The sequence below is a fragment of the Erinaceus europaeus genome, chromosome 21, assembly GCF_950295315.1.
Source record: "Erinaceus europaeus chromosome 21, mEriEur2.1, whole genome shotgun sequence".
Lineage (NCBI taxonomy): Eukaryota > Metazoa > Chordata > Mammalia > Eulipotyphla > Erinaceidae > Erinaceus > Erinaceus europaeus.
The window spans coordinates 9,035,891-9,051,771 of NC_080182.1; the positions used below are offsets into that span (position 1 = coordinate 9,035,891).

Genomic DNA, 15,881 nt, shown 5'->3' on the forward strand with positions numbered 1-15,881 from the left:
GTTCCATTCATGGGAGTCCGGCGGTAGTGCAGCAGGTTAAGCGCAGGTGGCACAAAGCGCAAGGACTGGCATAAGGATCCCGGTTCGATCCCCTGGCTCCCCACCTGCAGGGGAGTCGCTTCACAAGCGGTGAAGCAGGTCTGCAGCTGTCTGTCTTTCTCTCCCCTTCTGTCTTCCCCACCTGTCTCCATTTCTCTCTGTCCTATCCAACAACGACAACAATAATAACTACAACAATAAAACAGCAAGGGCAACAAAAGGGGATGGATAAATAAATGAATATTTTTTAAAAGTTCCATTAATGAATATGAGTATAGGTTGTGCAGCAGTGCTAGTGGCTCCCCCTTCCAGTGTTCCTGTCCGCCAGCTTTGTCCATGAGCTGACCTGCTAGAAGTCCCTGTAGGCGGGCTCGTAGGAGCTTGAGGCCGTTGTTCCCCCTGCTCCAGCTCTCACCTGGGGGGGGGGAAATGGTTAAAGCAGATCGCCAAGGAAAGCTCTTCATCTGTGGACTCAATACTGGAACAAATAAGAAAGCCCTTGAAGCAGTATTTGGCAAATATGGGTGAATAGTAGAAGTACTCTTGAGGTAGATCGTGAAACCAACAAATCAAGAATTTGCTTTTGTTACCTTTGAAAGCCCAGCAGATGCAAAGGATGCAGCAAGAGACAGGAATGGAAAGTCTCTGGATGGAAAAGCCATCAACATAGATTAAGCTACAAAACCATCATGTGAAAGTGAACAGCATGACCCGCCTCCACCTCCACCTCCACCTCCAAGAAGCAGAGGCCCTCCCAGAGGACTGAGGGGCAGAAGAGGAGGAAGTAGAGGCAGCAGGGGACCTCTGTCACGTGGAGGGCACATGGATGATGAAGACTATGCTATGGATTTTAGCATGAGCGCCTCCAGGGGACCACTTCCGGTGAAAAAAGTGCCACCACCATGAAGTGGTGGTCTCCCCCCCAAAAAAAATCTGCTCCTGGGGGCTGGGCGGTGCGCAGTGGGTTAAGCACACATGGCACAAAGCTCAAGGACCGGCTTAAGGATTGCAGTTCGAGCCCCTAGCTCCCCACCTGCAGGGGAGTCATTTCACTGGCAGTGAAGCAGGTCTACAGGTGTCTGTATCTTTCTCTCCCCCTCTCTGTCTTCCCCTCTCTCCGTTTCTCTCTGTCCTATCTAACCACAACAACATCAATAACAACAGCAATAATAACTACAACAATGATAAAACAAGGACAGCAAAATGAAAAAATAAAAGGCCTCCAGGAGCAGTAGGTTTGTAGTGCAGGCACTGAGCCCCATCAATAACCCTGGAGACAAAAAAAAAAAAAAAAATCTGCTCCCTCAGGACCAGTTCGCAGCAGTAGTGGAATGGGAGGAAGAGTTCCCGTATCACATGGATGAGACAGTTACGGAAGCCCACCTCGAAGGGAATCCCTGCCTTCACAAAGAGATGTTTACTTGTCCCCAAGAGATGATGGATATTCCACTAAAGACAGCTACTCAGCGGTTACCTAAGTTCACAAGACACACAAGATGATGCACCACCACCGAGAGGCTGTACTGACCGGGATCATGGTTACTCCAGTTCTCCTGATGGCTCCCCATCAAGAGGCTATAGTGAGAGATGGCTATGGTCGTGATCAGGACTATTCAGATCATCCAAATGAAGGCTCCTGGAGAGATTCATGTAAGACTTCGGATAACTTACGTAGTAGTGCTCCACCAACACCAGAGGCCCCCCTCCGCCGCCATCTTCTGGTGGAAGCAGTCGCTATGGTGATTACAGCAGCTCACAAGAAGCTGTGTGGTGTGGTGGAAGTCGAGACAGCTATCAAGCAGCTGAAGTGATCTCTACTCAAGTGGGCATGATCAGGTTGGCAGACCAGAAAGAGGGCTTTCCCCTTCCATGGAAAGGGGGGAACCTTCCACCACGTGATTCTCACAGCAGTTCAAGCCACACAGCACCAAGAGGTGGCGGCCATGGAAGAAGCCAGTCTGATAGAGGGGGAGGCAGAAGCAGATACTAAAAAAAAAAAAAAAAAAAAAAAAAAAAATCAAAGCAAAACAAAACTTTGGACCAAAATCCCAAAAGAAACTGAGGAAACTTCATGAATGTGAATATAACTTTATTTTGATTATAGGTTTATAATATAGTTTAATACCAGTAGATGGTTTTTCCCTCCACTGTGATTTTAGGTGGTGGTGTTTTAGAAGTGCACTGCCTGTTAGAACATACTACTCATGGGGGACCAGGCAGTAGCGCAGCGGGTTAAGCGCACATGGCGCAAAGAAGCACGAGGACCGGCATAAGAATCCCAGTTTGAGCCCCCGCCCTTGCACCTGCAGGGGGGTCGCTTCACAAGTGGTGAAGCAGGTCTGCAGGTGTCTTATCTTTCTCTCCCCCTCTCTGTCTTCCCCTCCTCTCTCCATTTCTCTCTGTCCTATCCAACTACAACAATATCAGTGGCAACAATAACAACAACACGGGCAACAACATGGAAAAACAATGGCAGAAGCAGTGGATTTGTAGTGCAGGCACCAAGCCCCAGCAATAACCCTGGAGGCAAAATAAAAATAAAGAAATATTAAAAAAGAGAGAAAAAAATGTAACTGGGATATGTTGAACAGATTTATCTACTAGGAATAATATATATGGTTTAATATTGATACTTCTATCCAAGGATGTCACACTTACCCCACTTTTTCCCCTTTTTTCAGCATTTCATATTTCTCTTGCAAAACAGGTTTTAAGTATGTTCTATCTTTTCTCGATATTGTGAATGAAATTTTGTTCTTATCTGTGTTCAAGTTGTGTTTTGCTGGTATAGACCAGTGTCAGTTTTACATTGATATTTGATGGCTTAGCTTCCTAAGAGAGCCTCTTATGTATTCCCATAGCCTTTCAGAAGATTGTTAGCTTCTCCAAGTATGGAGTCATATTCACTAGAAGTAGTAACATTTTTATATTTGCCTTCGCATTCCTTATCCCTTGATGAGCTTACTGCACCATCGATAACCTGTGGCCCTACTGTAAATTGGTATCGCTGCCATCTTGACTGTGTATGCTTCCAGATTTCATTGTCAAGTGTGATATATAAGTGCACACTTTTGTTTAGTAAAAAGTATCAAAATAGAGGTGTACCTGCCTATTCCTGTCTTCCTAGATGGCTTAAATTAGGAGTGAATTCTGTTTGTTGCCTTCTATTGAGATAATCAAGGATTTTTTTTCTTCTATAGTAAATAACATTAATAGATTTTTTTTGCCTCCAGGGTTATTGCTGGGGCTCAGTGCCTGCACCATGAATCCACTGCTCCTAGAGGCCTTTTCCCCCCTTTTGTTGCCCTTGTTGTTGTAGCTTTGTTCTGGTTATTATTGTTGTTGATGTTGTTCGTTGTTGGATAGGACAAAGAGAAATGGAGAGAGGAAGGGAAGACAGAGGGGGAGAGAAAGACAGACACCTGCAGACCTACTTCACCACCTGTGAAGCGACTCCCCTGCAGGTGGGGAGCCGGGGGCTGTAACCTGGATCCTTATGCAGGTCCTTGTGCTTTGCATCACGTGCACTTAACCCGCTGTGCTACCACCCAACCCCCATTAATAGATTTTAAAACTCTGAATCTTCTGTTATGGAATGTTTTAGATGTGGTTCCTTTTCATAAAAAACTGGTTTCCTTTTTTTTTTTTTTTTTTACCTTATGCAGTTCTTTTTAAAAAACTGTTTTATCTCTATTTGTTTATTGGATAGAGACAGCCAGAAATCAAGAGGAAAAGGGGTGATAGAGAGGGAGAGAGACAGAGAGACACATGCAGCCCTGTTTCACCAGTCACAAAGCTTTCCCCCTGAAGGTGGGGACCAGGGGCTTGAACCCAGGTCTTTGTGCTTTTTAACATGTGCGCTCAAGCAGGTGCACCACCACCTCATCCCCTCTGGCTTCCATTTTTAAGATCTCTTATTTACTTTTGCTATCAAGTTTTACTGATGACTTGGCCAAGATTCTCTTTTTTTTTTATTTGCAGATTTCTATCAATATAATGTTTTCTCTGATAAAAATATTCTGAAGGTTTGGAAAATTCACCTATAGAACTATACAGGTCTGCTCCTATCAGGAATGTCATATATGTTAATTTGACACATACTGTAAAGTGTATATATTATATAAACATTGTAAGACAGATAACAGAAAGATATGAGCATCTGAGTGTCCATTGGGGTCTCCTATATAAGTTGATATCTGGCCAGTTTTCCTGAATATGCCATGTGTATTTGGAAACACTTCCTCTGGTGAGGACAAGACTATATTTATGGGAGTCGGGTGCTGTGGGTTAAGTGCAGGTGGCACAAAGCACAAGGACCGCCATAAGGATCCCAGTTCGAGCCCCCGCCTCTCCACCTGCAGGGGAGTCGCTTCACAAGCAGTGAAGCAGGTCTGCAGGTGTCTTTCTCTCCCCATCTCTGTCTTTCCTTCCTCTCTCCATTTCTCTCTGTCCTATCCAACAACGACAACAATAATAATAACTAGAACAATAAAAATAAAAAACAAGGGTAACAAAAAGGAATAAATAAATACAAAAAAGACTGTATTTATATTGTTCCAGGCATTAACAAGGTGGACAGGCCTGTCTCCTGAAGCACCTGTGCATTTATTTGTACTTGGTGTCTGTATACACTTCTTCTTTCCCTCATCTCTCTGCTTTCCTTCACTGTTCGTCCTTCTGTGATCTTGCTTCTTTGTCTCTTTAAAGCCGAGCAGCACTGTGTGTACCATTTCACTTCCTTTCTAGGACAAGTATTCTCAGATAAAGCCAGCTGAAAGCCGAAGTCCTTTCTCACATGCTTTGCCATTATCCTCTGTCTCAAATCTCGCCTCACAGCTCACCGTGCATGTTGGCGCTCCGTGTCCTCTGTTTCCGTGAACCGCTGAGCACATTTTTCTGTCCTCCCAAGCCTCCCCCCAACCCCAGTGCTGTCCACGGGACAAAGCCTGTGGCTCACAATCTGTTTTCCCTCCAACGCTCTGCAGCAGATACTTGTCTGCCTCTGACATTGAGGAGGAGGCTTCAGACAGCCTCGTTTTCCTTGATGTTTAATGACTATCTCTTCTCTGCAAAGTGTGATTATTTTATCTTGAACAAGCAAACATTTTCCCAGAGTGACAACTGTTTATGCCTTATGTACTGTTGCAGATGATGTGATGTGTTCTTTTACGCACACTTGGGCTTTTTTTTTTTTTTTTAAGCTCAGGAGTGTTTGTGTCGTTTTGATGATTACATCTTTCGGATATAAATCGTGCATTGAATCACAAGCCTCTGTCTGCCATGTCTATGATATATTTTTTCTGCCTTGATTTTTTCTTCATCACTCTAGAAATCCTTTCAAGGTTTGTCCGCTATACCACAGATTTGTTCGCCTGAAATTAATTCAACTGTTACTGACTTCAAATGGAGGTTCTTTTTTTTTTTTAATATTTATTTATTTATTCCCTTTTGTTGACCTTGTTTTATTGTTGTAGTTTTTATTGATGTTGTTGTTGTTGGATAGGACAGAGAGAAATGGAGAGAGGAGGGGAAGACAGAGAGGGGGAGAGAAAGACAGACACTTGCAGACCTGCTTCACCGCCTGTGAAGTGACTCCTGCAGGTGGGGAGCCTGGGGCTCGATCTGGGATCCTTAAGCCGGTCCCTGCGCTTGGCGCCACATGCGCTTAACCCACTGCGCCACCGCCCGACTCCCCAAATGGAGGTTCTAATCCTGCTACCGGGCTTTCAGGCTTTTTGCAATTTTTTGTCTTTTCAATCTCCCTATTTCATCTCATTTATCTCGTTGGCCTGAATGTTTATCCCATATAACTTTTTTTTTTTTGCCTCCAGGGTTATTGCTGGAGCTTGGTGCCGGCACTACAAATCCACTGCTCCTAGTGGCCCTTTCTTCCATTTTATTGGATAGGATAGACAGAAATTGAGAGAGAAAGGGGAGGGAGAGAGAAAGAGAGACACCTGCAGACCTGTTTCACTGCTTGTGAAGCGCCCACCTTGCATGTGGGGAGCAGGGGCTTGAACCCGGATCCTTGCACTTAGTGCTATGTGTGCTTAACCTGGTGCACCACTGCCCGGCTCCCTTTCCTTATAACTTAAACAACTCTTCATGAAGAATCAGTTATTGGGGGCTGGGTGGTGGCGCTCTTGGTTGAGCCCACATGTTACAATGTGCAAGGACCCAGGCTCAAGCCCTCGATCCCCAACTGAATGGTGAAAGCTTTGTGAGTGGTAAAGTTCAGGTCTCTCTCTCTCTCTCTATCTCTATCTCTCAATCTCTCTTTCTCCCTCTCTACCCTCCCTACCCTCTTGATTACTGGCTGTCTCTGTCCAATAAATAAAGGTAATAAAATTAATTACAAAACATAAAACAAATGAAATCTATTATTAGATGCAAATGCAAAAGAATGTCAGATATTGAGTCCATCTTGGTTATTGGAAAAAATAATGTGATGCCTTCAAGCTAGCTTTTTTCCCCTTTGCTCTGCAACATCTTTCCGTAGGTCATACCTTAATTTTGTCTTCATCAGTTGTTGCGGAATAAGAAAAATGCTCTCCCCACCCAAATGCTAGCTGTTATCTGGAATACTTAATGCATTTCCCCTCTGCTACCATAAAAACTATCCTTTTTTTTAATGTCTTATGTTTATTATTTTTTTATTTTTTATTTATAAAAAGGAAACATTGACTAAACCATAGGATAAGAGGGGTACAACTCCACACATCCCATCCCCTCCCCTGATAGCTTTCCTATTCTTTATCTCTCTGGGAGTATGAACCCAAGGTCATTGTGGGATGCAGAAGGTGGAAGGTCTGGCTTCTGTAATTGCTTCCCTGCTGAACATTGGTGTTGACAGGTTGATCCATACTCCCAGCCTGTCTCTCTCTTTCCCTAGTGGGGAGGGGCTCTGGGGAATCGGAGCTCCAGGACACATTTGGTGGGGTTGTCTGTCCAGGGAAGTCATGCTAGCATCTGGAACCTGGGGGCTGAAAAGAGTTAACATACAAGGCCAAATTGTTGATCAATCATGAACTTAAAGGCTGGAATAGTGCAGATGAAGAGTTGGGGGGTCCTCCATTATGTAGATAAGCTAGTAGACATATTTTAGTTATATTCCAAAGGGTCTGTGGCTATACTAGCTTTTTTTTTCTTTGTTTCTTTTTCTTTTTTCCCCTGAGCCTGAAATCTGATATTCAAGTGGACTCAAGTTATTGTCTGGGGAGATGATGTCATGGCTGGAAAAAGGACCAGAAAGCTGGGTCAGGGAAGAGAGTAGCTCCCTAATATGGGAAAGGTGTATAAATATTGTTGACTGTGAACCCCATCAATTTGATGTGATCTGGGTCCCATATTCAGCTTAGGAGCCTAGTGACCTCTGCATCCCTGTAGATCTGAGCTCACATTCTGTGGTCATGAGTAGGAATGTTCCAAGCTGCCCCAATATCAGGATCCATCTTCCTCAGGTGTAGCATAGAGTATGTTCTCCATCCTCCCTTCGATGGATGGAACATTCTCTACCATTGTTGATCCAAGTTGAGGGCAAGATCTTGTTTTGTGTCTTTGAGCAGATGCTTAGGAACTAGTTGTAGGACTGAAGGTAACTGTTGAATGAGAAAATGAATGAATGGAAAACAACAACAGAGTAATGTAAACTTGTTGTGGCTTCTGTCCTGTCTGTCTCCACTGCTCCTGGGATCCACGACATCCTCATTACCTCTGTCTCTACCCACCAGAATGTTTGGAGTGGGGGGAGGATGCATACTCTTCTTTTTTTGCCTCCAGGATTATCACTGGGCCTGGTGCCTGCACTTCAAATCCACTGCTCCTGGAGGCCATTTTTTTTCCATTTTTGTTACCCTTGTTATTATTGTTACTGTTGTTGTTGCTGGACAGGACAGAGAGAAATGGAGAGAGGAGGGGAAGGCAGAGAGGGAGAAGAGAAAGAAAGACACCTGCAGACCTGCTTCACTGCCTTTGAAGCGACTCCCCTACAGGTGGGGAGCCGGGGGCTGGAGCCAGGATCCTTATGCTGCACCATATGTGCTTAGCCGCTGCACTACTGCCTGGCCCCAAGGATGCATATTCTAAGTGGCTCAGAAGCAAAAAGGGATTCCACAAGTGTCAGATGGGCTTGTTTCGGTTGTTTAAGAAGCCCCAGTACACTTACCTGGCAGGGGAAACACTAACCATGAGGGTGGTGTTCCCAAGGTGGGCTCATTCATTGCTCTGTGGATGTGCGGACCCCTGCGATTCCCCCAACTCTGGGGAACTCAGCTGCATAAGTTTGTGGTGGTGGTGGACTTTGGTCACGCTCTCCCCTATAAAAAAATTAAATAAATAAAATAAACCCAGCAACACAGCAAGGCTTAGATGTCATGTTTTTTATTTGTTTGGTTTTATATTGAACATTTATGTTACAATCTGGACCAGGTCTTGAGTAGAAGGAACAATGAGGAGAGACTGGACGTTACTCTGATAGCCGAGAGAGAAAGAGAATGGACACGCCTCCTAATGCATTATATCCCATTTTATTTCTATGGTCCTGCCTTTTTTATCTTTCTAATTCACATACTACTTCTGAGTGTCCTTCCTTCTTTTTTTGGGTCCTGATGGAATTAGAGTTCAGAGCCCTCTGTGGGATGCAAAAGGTAGAAGGTCTGGCTCCTATAATTGCTTCTCTGCTGTACATGGATATCAGCAGGTCGATCCACACCTCCAGCCTGCTTCTGTCTTTCCCTGGTGGGGTGGGGCTCTGGAGTGATGAGGTTCCAGGACACCTTGGTGAGGTCATATGCCCAGGGAAGTCAGTATGGAATTACTTACTGCAGCTTGGTGGCTGAAAATGCAGTAAGGTATGAAGCAGGACAAAATGTTTAATAAACATAAACCATAAAGTAGGAATGGAGCAGATGAGAATAGGAATTTTAGGGTGCGTAGAAGCTAGGAAGTCTATGTCAGGTATGTGCCTAGGGCCTATGACTTGATATGTAACCTGCAGGTGGGATAAAAATATTGTCTGGGAAGATGGTGTCAGAGAAGAGGGCTAGAAAGCTGGATCAGGACAGAGAGTAGCTTCCAAACTTGAAGAAAATATATAAGCATGATTAACTATTTGCCACATCAATCTGACCCAGGCCCCATGTCTATTTCTATTTAGCACAGTAGCCTGTGTAACCTCTGAGTCCCTGTTGGTCTGAGCTCATAGTCCATGGTCATAGCTGGGGACATTTTAGGCTGCACTCATTCAGGACCATCTTCCTGACCCAGCCTCCCTTCGGAAAGTGGGGCAGTCCTTACCATTGCTAGATCACATTGATGGCATAATCCTGAAGAAGGCCACAAGAAGGCTTAAAATGATGTTCCTGGTGTAAGTGACCAGTGATGGTGGAGAGAGAGAGATCTTTTGGAGGTCTAGGCCCAATGAATCTATGGGGGAACCCAAGGATTCCCTGAGTAGGGCCCCAAGTGATGGGGTAGCATAGCAGTGACCAAGAAGGTCATCATTAAGTGAGCCAGTCTTTTGCTCTTTTTTTAATTTTTATTTATAAAATGGAAATATTGACAAGACTATAGGATAAGAGGGGTACATTTCCACACAGTGCCCAACCCCAGATCTCCATATCCAATTCCCTCCCCTGATAGCTTTCCTTTTCTTTATCCCTCTGGGAGTATGGACCCAAGGGTGCAGAAGGTGGAAGGTCTGGCTTCTGTAATTGCTTCCCCACTGTACATGGGCATTAGCAGATGGATCCATACTCCCAGTGCCAGGCTAGCGTGGGGGGTGCCTCTTCTCAGGCACGTACTCTCTGGGTTGGAGAGATCGCAACCAGAGCCAGCCTGGGCTGCTACTCACTCAGCGACACGAGAGAGATGACTCAGGAACAGAGCTGGTGGTGGCGAGGAGATTCAATTCTTTATTGATCAGAGAACCAAGGCTTTTTAGAGGTGGACCTGGAAGTGGCAAGTCAGAAACAAAAGTGGCTTGACTTGGTTTGGAAAGGGGTGGAGAAAGACAAAAGGGACTGGGAAAGGTAGGAACTTCCTTAGCAACTGTTGCGAAGGTTTTAACTGGTAGGATTAATAATACCCTGCAGACAGGGAGGGTCTTGAGGGTAGAAAGAAGTTAGATCAAAGGAATGGAATGGGTGGGGATCTTTCAGGCAAAGCAATGATTATGTAGATAATAAGGGAGCAGGCCATAGTATCAGGAATGCAGGGTGGTTTGTGAGGCAGGGAGTCTGATAAGACAAGGCAAACCTGGGGGGTTGTGTCCCTCCTTGTTCAACCTCTAGAGAGAGAAAGAGAGACTGAAAGGATGGATGTCCCCTCAAGTCAAACCTTGCCAAGCTCAACCATATCCTCACAATTTCCCTACACCCCAGCCTGTCTCTCTCTTTTCCTAGTGAGGCAGGGACCTGGGAGGTGGGACTCCAGGACACATGGTGAGGTTGTCTGCCCAGTGAAGTTGGGTTAACATCATGGTATCATCTGGAACCTGGTGGCTGAAAAAGCAGAACAAATTGTTAACTAATCATGAACCTAAAGGCACCTTTGTAAACCCTTCTTACCTGAAAAGCTAGGGCTTTCTCCCAGTGTAAAAGCATTGAAGCATCATTTGTAGTATCCAAACGAGTACTAGGTTTAATGGAGTCTGGCTTCAAGTTGGAGAGGAAATACACTTAGGAATTTAGTGGTATCTAAGCTAATATTGAATTTTACTCCAAATGCATTATTTATTTATTTATTTATTTATTTATTTATTTATTTATTAGATGGAGAAAGAGAAATCAAGAGGAGAGGAGAAGTAGAGAGGGAGAGAGAGAGAGTGGTACCTGCAGCCCTTCATCACTCGGGAAGCTTCCCCACTGTAAGTGGGCGACTGGGGACTTGAACCTACATCCTCACACATGGTAACATGTCCTCAACTTGGTGTGCCACTAACCGACCCCCACATGTACATTTCCACAGAGCTAGTAGCTCATAAAAACTTTCATCCATCCATTTACTGGCAACAAGCTGACATACATTTCTCTTTTAGTTACATAGGTTTTTCACCTTTTTCTGCATTTTCCCACACAACTGTGGAGGAAGGTTGGCGATGTAAAGAGATATCATTTTAGAATGGAAGCATGCTGCTTATTATTTGGTGGTGGTGGTGGTGGTGGTGTTGAGACTTGAGAATTGCAGGGAGCTGCTATTTTACTTTCCTCTGCTGTTTCTCCCTCTTTCTCTTTCTTGTTGCTGTTACTGTACTCATTAGTGAGACTGGTCTCCTGGGGCCAGATTTTCCCCTTATCCAGCAGGCCAGGTCCGAATTATTCTTAAAAGTAGGGAGTCAGGCTGTAGTGCAACGGGTTAAGCACATGTGATGCAAAGCGCAAGGACTGGCGTAAGGATCCCGGTTCAAGCCCCGGGCTCCCCACCTGCAGGGGAGTCGCTTCACAGGCGGTGAAGTAAGTCTGCAGGTGTCTGTCTTTCTCTCCCCCTCTCTGTCTTCCCCTCCTTTCTCCATTTCTTTCTGTCCTATCCAACAATGATGACAACAATAATAATAACTACAACAATAAAACAAAGGGAATAAATAAATATAAAATTTTATTTTAAAAAGTCGTGTTAAGAATGCCTCATTTGGAAGCTACTGATCTTTGTAATAGTAGTCTGTAAATATCCTTCTGCTAGGTATACTTGTTACAAAGAGAATTTTGAGTGGTTCACGTAAATGTAAACGGAAAAAAATGCCTTAAAAGTTATAAGGGAAGTAGAATAACAGAAAAGTAAGAATAGGAAAAACAAGATGGAGATAGAAGCAGTTCACAAAATGGAAGCAGTGGGAGCTCTGTAACTTGAGCTCCAGACACCAAAAACATGATTCTGAGATTTCTGGGGGCAAGTAAAATAGAAGAAATTATCTGAGCAGTTTCCTAAGTCATGGAAGTCATAGAGAACTATAAACCCTTTTTTTTTTTTTTAACCAGAGCACTGCTCAGCTCTGGCTTATGGTGGTATGAGAGATTGAACCTAGGACTTCAGAGCCTTAGGCATAAGAGTCTCTGTAGAACCATATGCTCTTTCCTCCACCCAGTAAATCCAATTCTTTAAAAAAAATATTTTGTTTATTTATTTGGGGGGGGTTGGTTGTTTATTATTATTTATTTATTTATTTATTCCCTTTTGTTGCCCTTGTTTCTTTTTGTTGTTGTAGTTACTATTGTTGTCGTTGTTATTGGATAGGACAGAGAGAAGTGGAGAGAGGAGAGGATGACAGAGGGGGAGAAAGACAGACACCTGCAGACCTGCTTCACCGCCTGTGCAGTGAGTCCCCTGCAGGTGGGGAGCTGGAGGCTCGAACTGGGATCCTTCCTTCCACCGGTCCTTATGCTTTGCGCCACCTACGCTTAACCGGCTGCGCTACCACCTGACTCCCTTTTTTTTTATTATTTTTTTAATTTACTCCCCTTTGTTGCCCTTGTTGTCCTGTTGTTGTAGTTATTATTGTTGTTGATGTCATCATTGTTGGATAGGACAGAGAGAAATGGAGAGAGGAGGGAAAGACAGAGAGGGGAGAGAAAGACACCTGCAGACCTGCTTCACTGCTTGTGAAGGGACTCCCCAGCAGGTGGGGAGCCGGGAGCTCGAACCGGATCCTTGTGCCATGTGCTTTGTGCCATGTGCGCTTAACCTGCTGTGCCACTGCCCGACTCCCAATGTTTTATTTATTTATTAATGAGAGGGATAGGAGGAGAGAACCAGCTATCAGTCTAGTACATGTGCTGCCAGTGATTGAACTCGGGACCTCATAACTTGATTGTTTAACACGTTATCCCGAACCACAGTGGATGCCACCTCCTGAACCACAATGGATGCTGCTCCTGCAGCTGGGAGCCCTGAGAAATGTAGGTCATTTCTCTGTGGGTCATTGTGGAAAGAATCTAGAAGACCTCACGCCCCCACACACACTATAAACTGCTGCCAAGAGCACGTAGTGGGGAGGCTGCTTTTCATTGGCCTTCAGTGTACAGCAAATCACAGCAGATAGAGTTCCATCCAGTTAGGATGGTGAAGGATCAAAACTCACCAACCCACAGCACTGTGCTTGATGATATGTGGAATGGTGGGTGGCTGCCTTCCCAAGCCTGGGGTCATGAGGGTTATGCAGCTCTGACTTGAAGAGGATGCCCTGTGACTCGTGCTTAGAAAACCGTACTCTTAGGTAGGATGACACACAGAGAAACATGCAAGTGGTACAACCTGTCTCTGAGCTATGTCACATATTCTCCTCAGAGAAGACCTTAAATCTGCTTAGAATGAGTTTGAAATTTCTTCAGTACAAAGATCAAAAGGTGAGATAGATTCTTTCCCCATTCTTCAGTTTTTTTTTTTTTTTTTCAAATCTTAGTCATGGATTCTGGTCCTGCTGCTTTCTCATCAAGAATGCCTAATCCTCTCGTATGTTGAATTGTTTTCCTCATCCTTCAGTACCCTGCTCAAAGGCCATGTTCTGGTTCCCAGATAAGGAATTTCTCTTCTTCAAGCATATACTTGGAGCCTCTTATGACCCCTCATCCTTCCTTGAGTCTTATTCAAGACCAGGGAAAAAAAGTATTTTTGAAGAAGTTCTTAGGTTTTATCAGTCCTTTTATTGCTTTTTCTCATTTCTGTCATCTATCTCCTTTCCAGTCCCCTTGATATAGACAGATACTAAAAGCATGGCCTCATTATAAACCTTGTAAAGCTAGTTTGATATACAAACATCAGAAAGGATGAACCTGCCAGGCTGTTTTCTAGCAAAACATGATAATCCAAATCCTTGTTGCAAAATATTGTGTGATTAATCCCTTTCAGTTGAATGACTGATAAAAAGTCTATCTTTTCTTCTGTCCTTATAAACGCCTTGCTTAGTTGGCAGTTGAAAAATGGCAAAACTGGAACATTGCCATCTGAAAATTCTTGGTGTGAAATTTTACTTATTATATAGTGACTTTTTTACCATTGCTCTTAGATCTGCAGTTTCTGAATATCTTCTTTGTGTTAGTCTCTGAGTCACCTGTTAATTGTGAAATGCTGTTCTCTGTCATAGTTCATCTCTTTGCTATTATAAAATTTTTTTGAATTCTTATCTGTGTGCAATTAAAGCTAAAAGGAGATCTGAAATTATCATTCTGTTATTGAGTCATCCTAAGCAATTCCATTCTTCTCTTTTATTATTTTAATTTCTTTTAACATACCTGGGAATAATTGATTAGTAATAAAAATAATTGCCAGGATGGCAAATAATATTTCAAAAGACAGGAAAAATTTGATCACAGCAACGTGACCTAGATTTATAAATGATTTGGTGAACCCATACAGTCATTTCAACTTAAAATTAGTTTTATTGTATTTTTTTCAAAATAAGTGCATTTCTCTTTGTTCCTTGTAAGTACTTCTAGACAAATAAAAGTCACAAGATATCAGGACTTATGAGGAAAATGACTTCTTCTTCTAGCGTTTGCCAGGAAAATGACTAAAAGAGGAAAATGAAAAACTAAAATTGGGTCTAATGAACCCTGATGACATACTGAGTCTTATCTTGTTAAATCTGTCTGCTTCTGTCTGACTCAATAGTGAGACTATAGTAACGGTCATGATCTCAGTGTCTTCCTAGAGTTTCCCTGGACGGATCTCTACTTATAGAGTTAATGAGATAACCACCAAATGGAGAGCAGGAGCCAGAGATAGTATCTTGAAACTGGAACTATAGTTACCAAGGGGCATACTAATTTTATTTTACCATCTTAAAATCTTTGCCCTTTTTCTAGAATATTTTCTCTTTCCCTTTAAGCTGGGTAGCCAATACACTTTGGATTTCAACTCAAGCATCGCTTTCAGAAAGAAACTATCTCTAACCCCCAGTACCAACTATCAAGTACCTCTCAGTGGATTGTCAGAGGCCCTTTCACATCTCCACTTCATTGACCTTACCCTCGGATATTACTAAGTTGTGTTATATCTCCACCACTAGAGGACTGAGACTGAGGCCAGCCTTGTGTTACTAGTCCAGAGAGCTATCCTTAGGGGCATTCAATGAGTATGTTGTGACTAAAAGAACATTGAACAGAGTCCCTTTTCTGAATATAGCTTGTCCCTTCAGTCAAGTGTTAAGATAATATGTGTTTAAGAAAGCAAAACTGAAAGTTAAACACTGGTCTCTAGAGAAAGCAAAACAGGAAGTTGGGTGTTGGCACACCTGGTTGAGTGCACAAGTTATAATGCACAAGGACCCAGGTTCAAGCCTCTAGTCCCCGCCTGCAGGGAGAAACCTTTGCAAATGGTAAAGCAGTGCTACAGGTGTCTCTGTTTCTCTTCCTCATTACCTCCCTCTTCCCTCTCCATTTCTGTGTCTTTCCAAAGAGAGAAAGTGTTGAGCCAGCTGCACTTTCCTGCACTGTCCTTTATTCAAGTGTGGTTGGGAGCCAGCAACATGACAACAGTAGGAGTCCTCATTTATGATTCTGGCTTTCCTCTAGGTGCTGGATGATGATTTGTCAGAGACTGACATCAGCAATGAGACTCAGCACCACTGGACCAGTGCAGGTACCACAGAGGAGAAAGTGAGGAACAGGTTGTATGAGTTAGCACTGAAAATGAGTGAGAAGGAGACCTCTTCAGGAGAGGATCAAGAGTACGAAACCAAGACGGAATCTGAGAACCAGAAGGAAAGTTTGTCCTCTGAAGACAATGTCCAGAGTGTCCAGGAAGAGCTAAAGAAGGTAAGGTCAGAAAACTCCTGCAGACAATTGCATTTCTACAGGAGGGTGGGAAGGGAGGCTCTGTATTTGCCTTTAGAGGTGTGTGGGCCCTCCACA

General features: G+C 43.7%; 1 protein-coding gene, 1 non-coding gene and 1 pseudogene across 6 annotated transcripts in view; all 3 read left to right on the forward strand.

The window, feature by feature from the left end:
* Positions 1-15,881, forward strand: part of MYRIP (myosin VIIA and Rab interacting protein) — a 347,454-nt gene that overhangs the window by 270,304 nt on the left and 61,269 nt on the right. For all 5 annotated transcript variants that reach the window (XM_060180352.1, XM_060180354.1, XM_007517826.3 and 2 more), the window contains exon 11: positions 15,543-15,785. In XM_060180352.1, coding sequence (XP_060036335.1) covers positions 15,543-15,785 — 243 coding nt within the window. The remainder of the gene's footprint in view (positions 1-15,542; positions 15,786-15,881) is intronic.
* Positions 466-2,533, forward strand: LOC103108563 (RNA-binding motif protein, X chromosome-like; annotated as a pseudogene).
* LOC132535352 (U1 spliceosomal RNA) lies at positions 8,196-8,357 on the forward strand. The gene has a single exon (XR_009547139.1). It is a non-coding gene; the product is annotated as a U1 spliceosomal RNA (small nuclear RNA).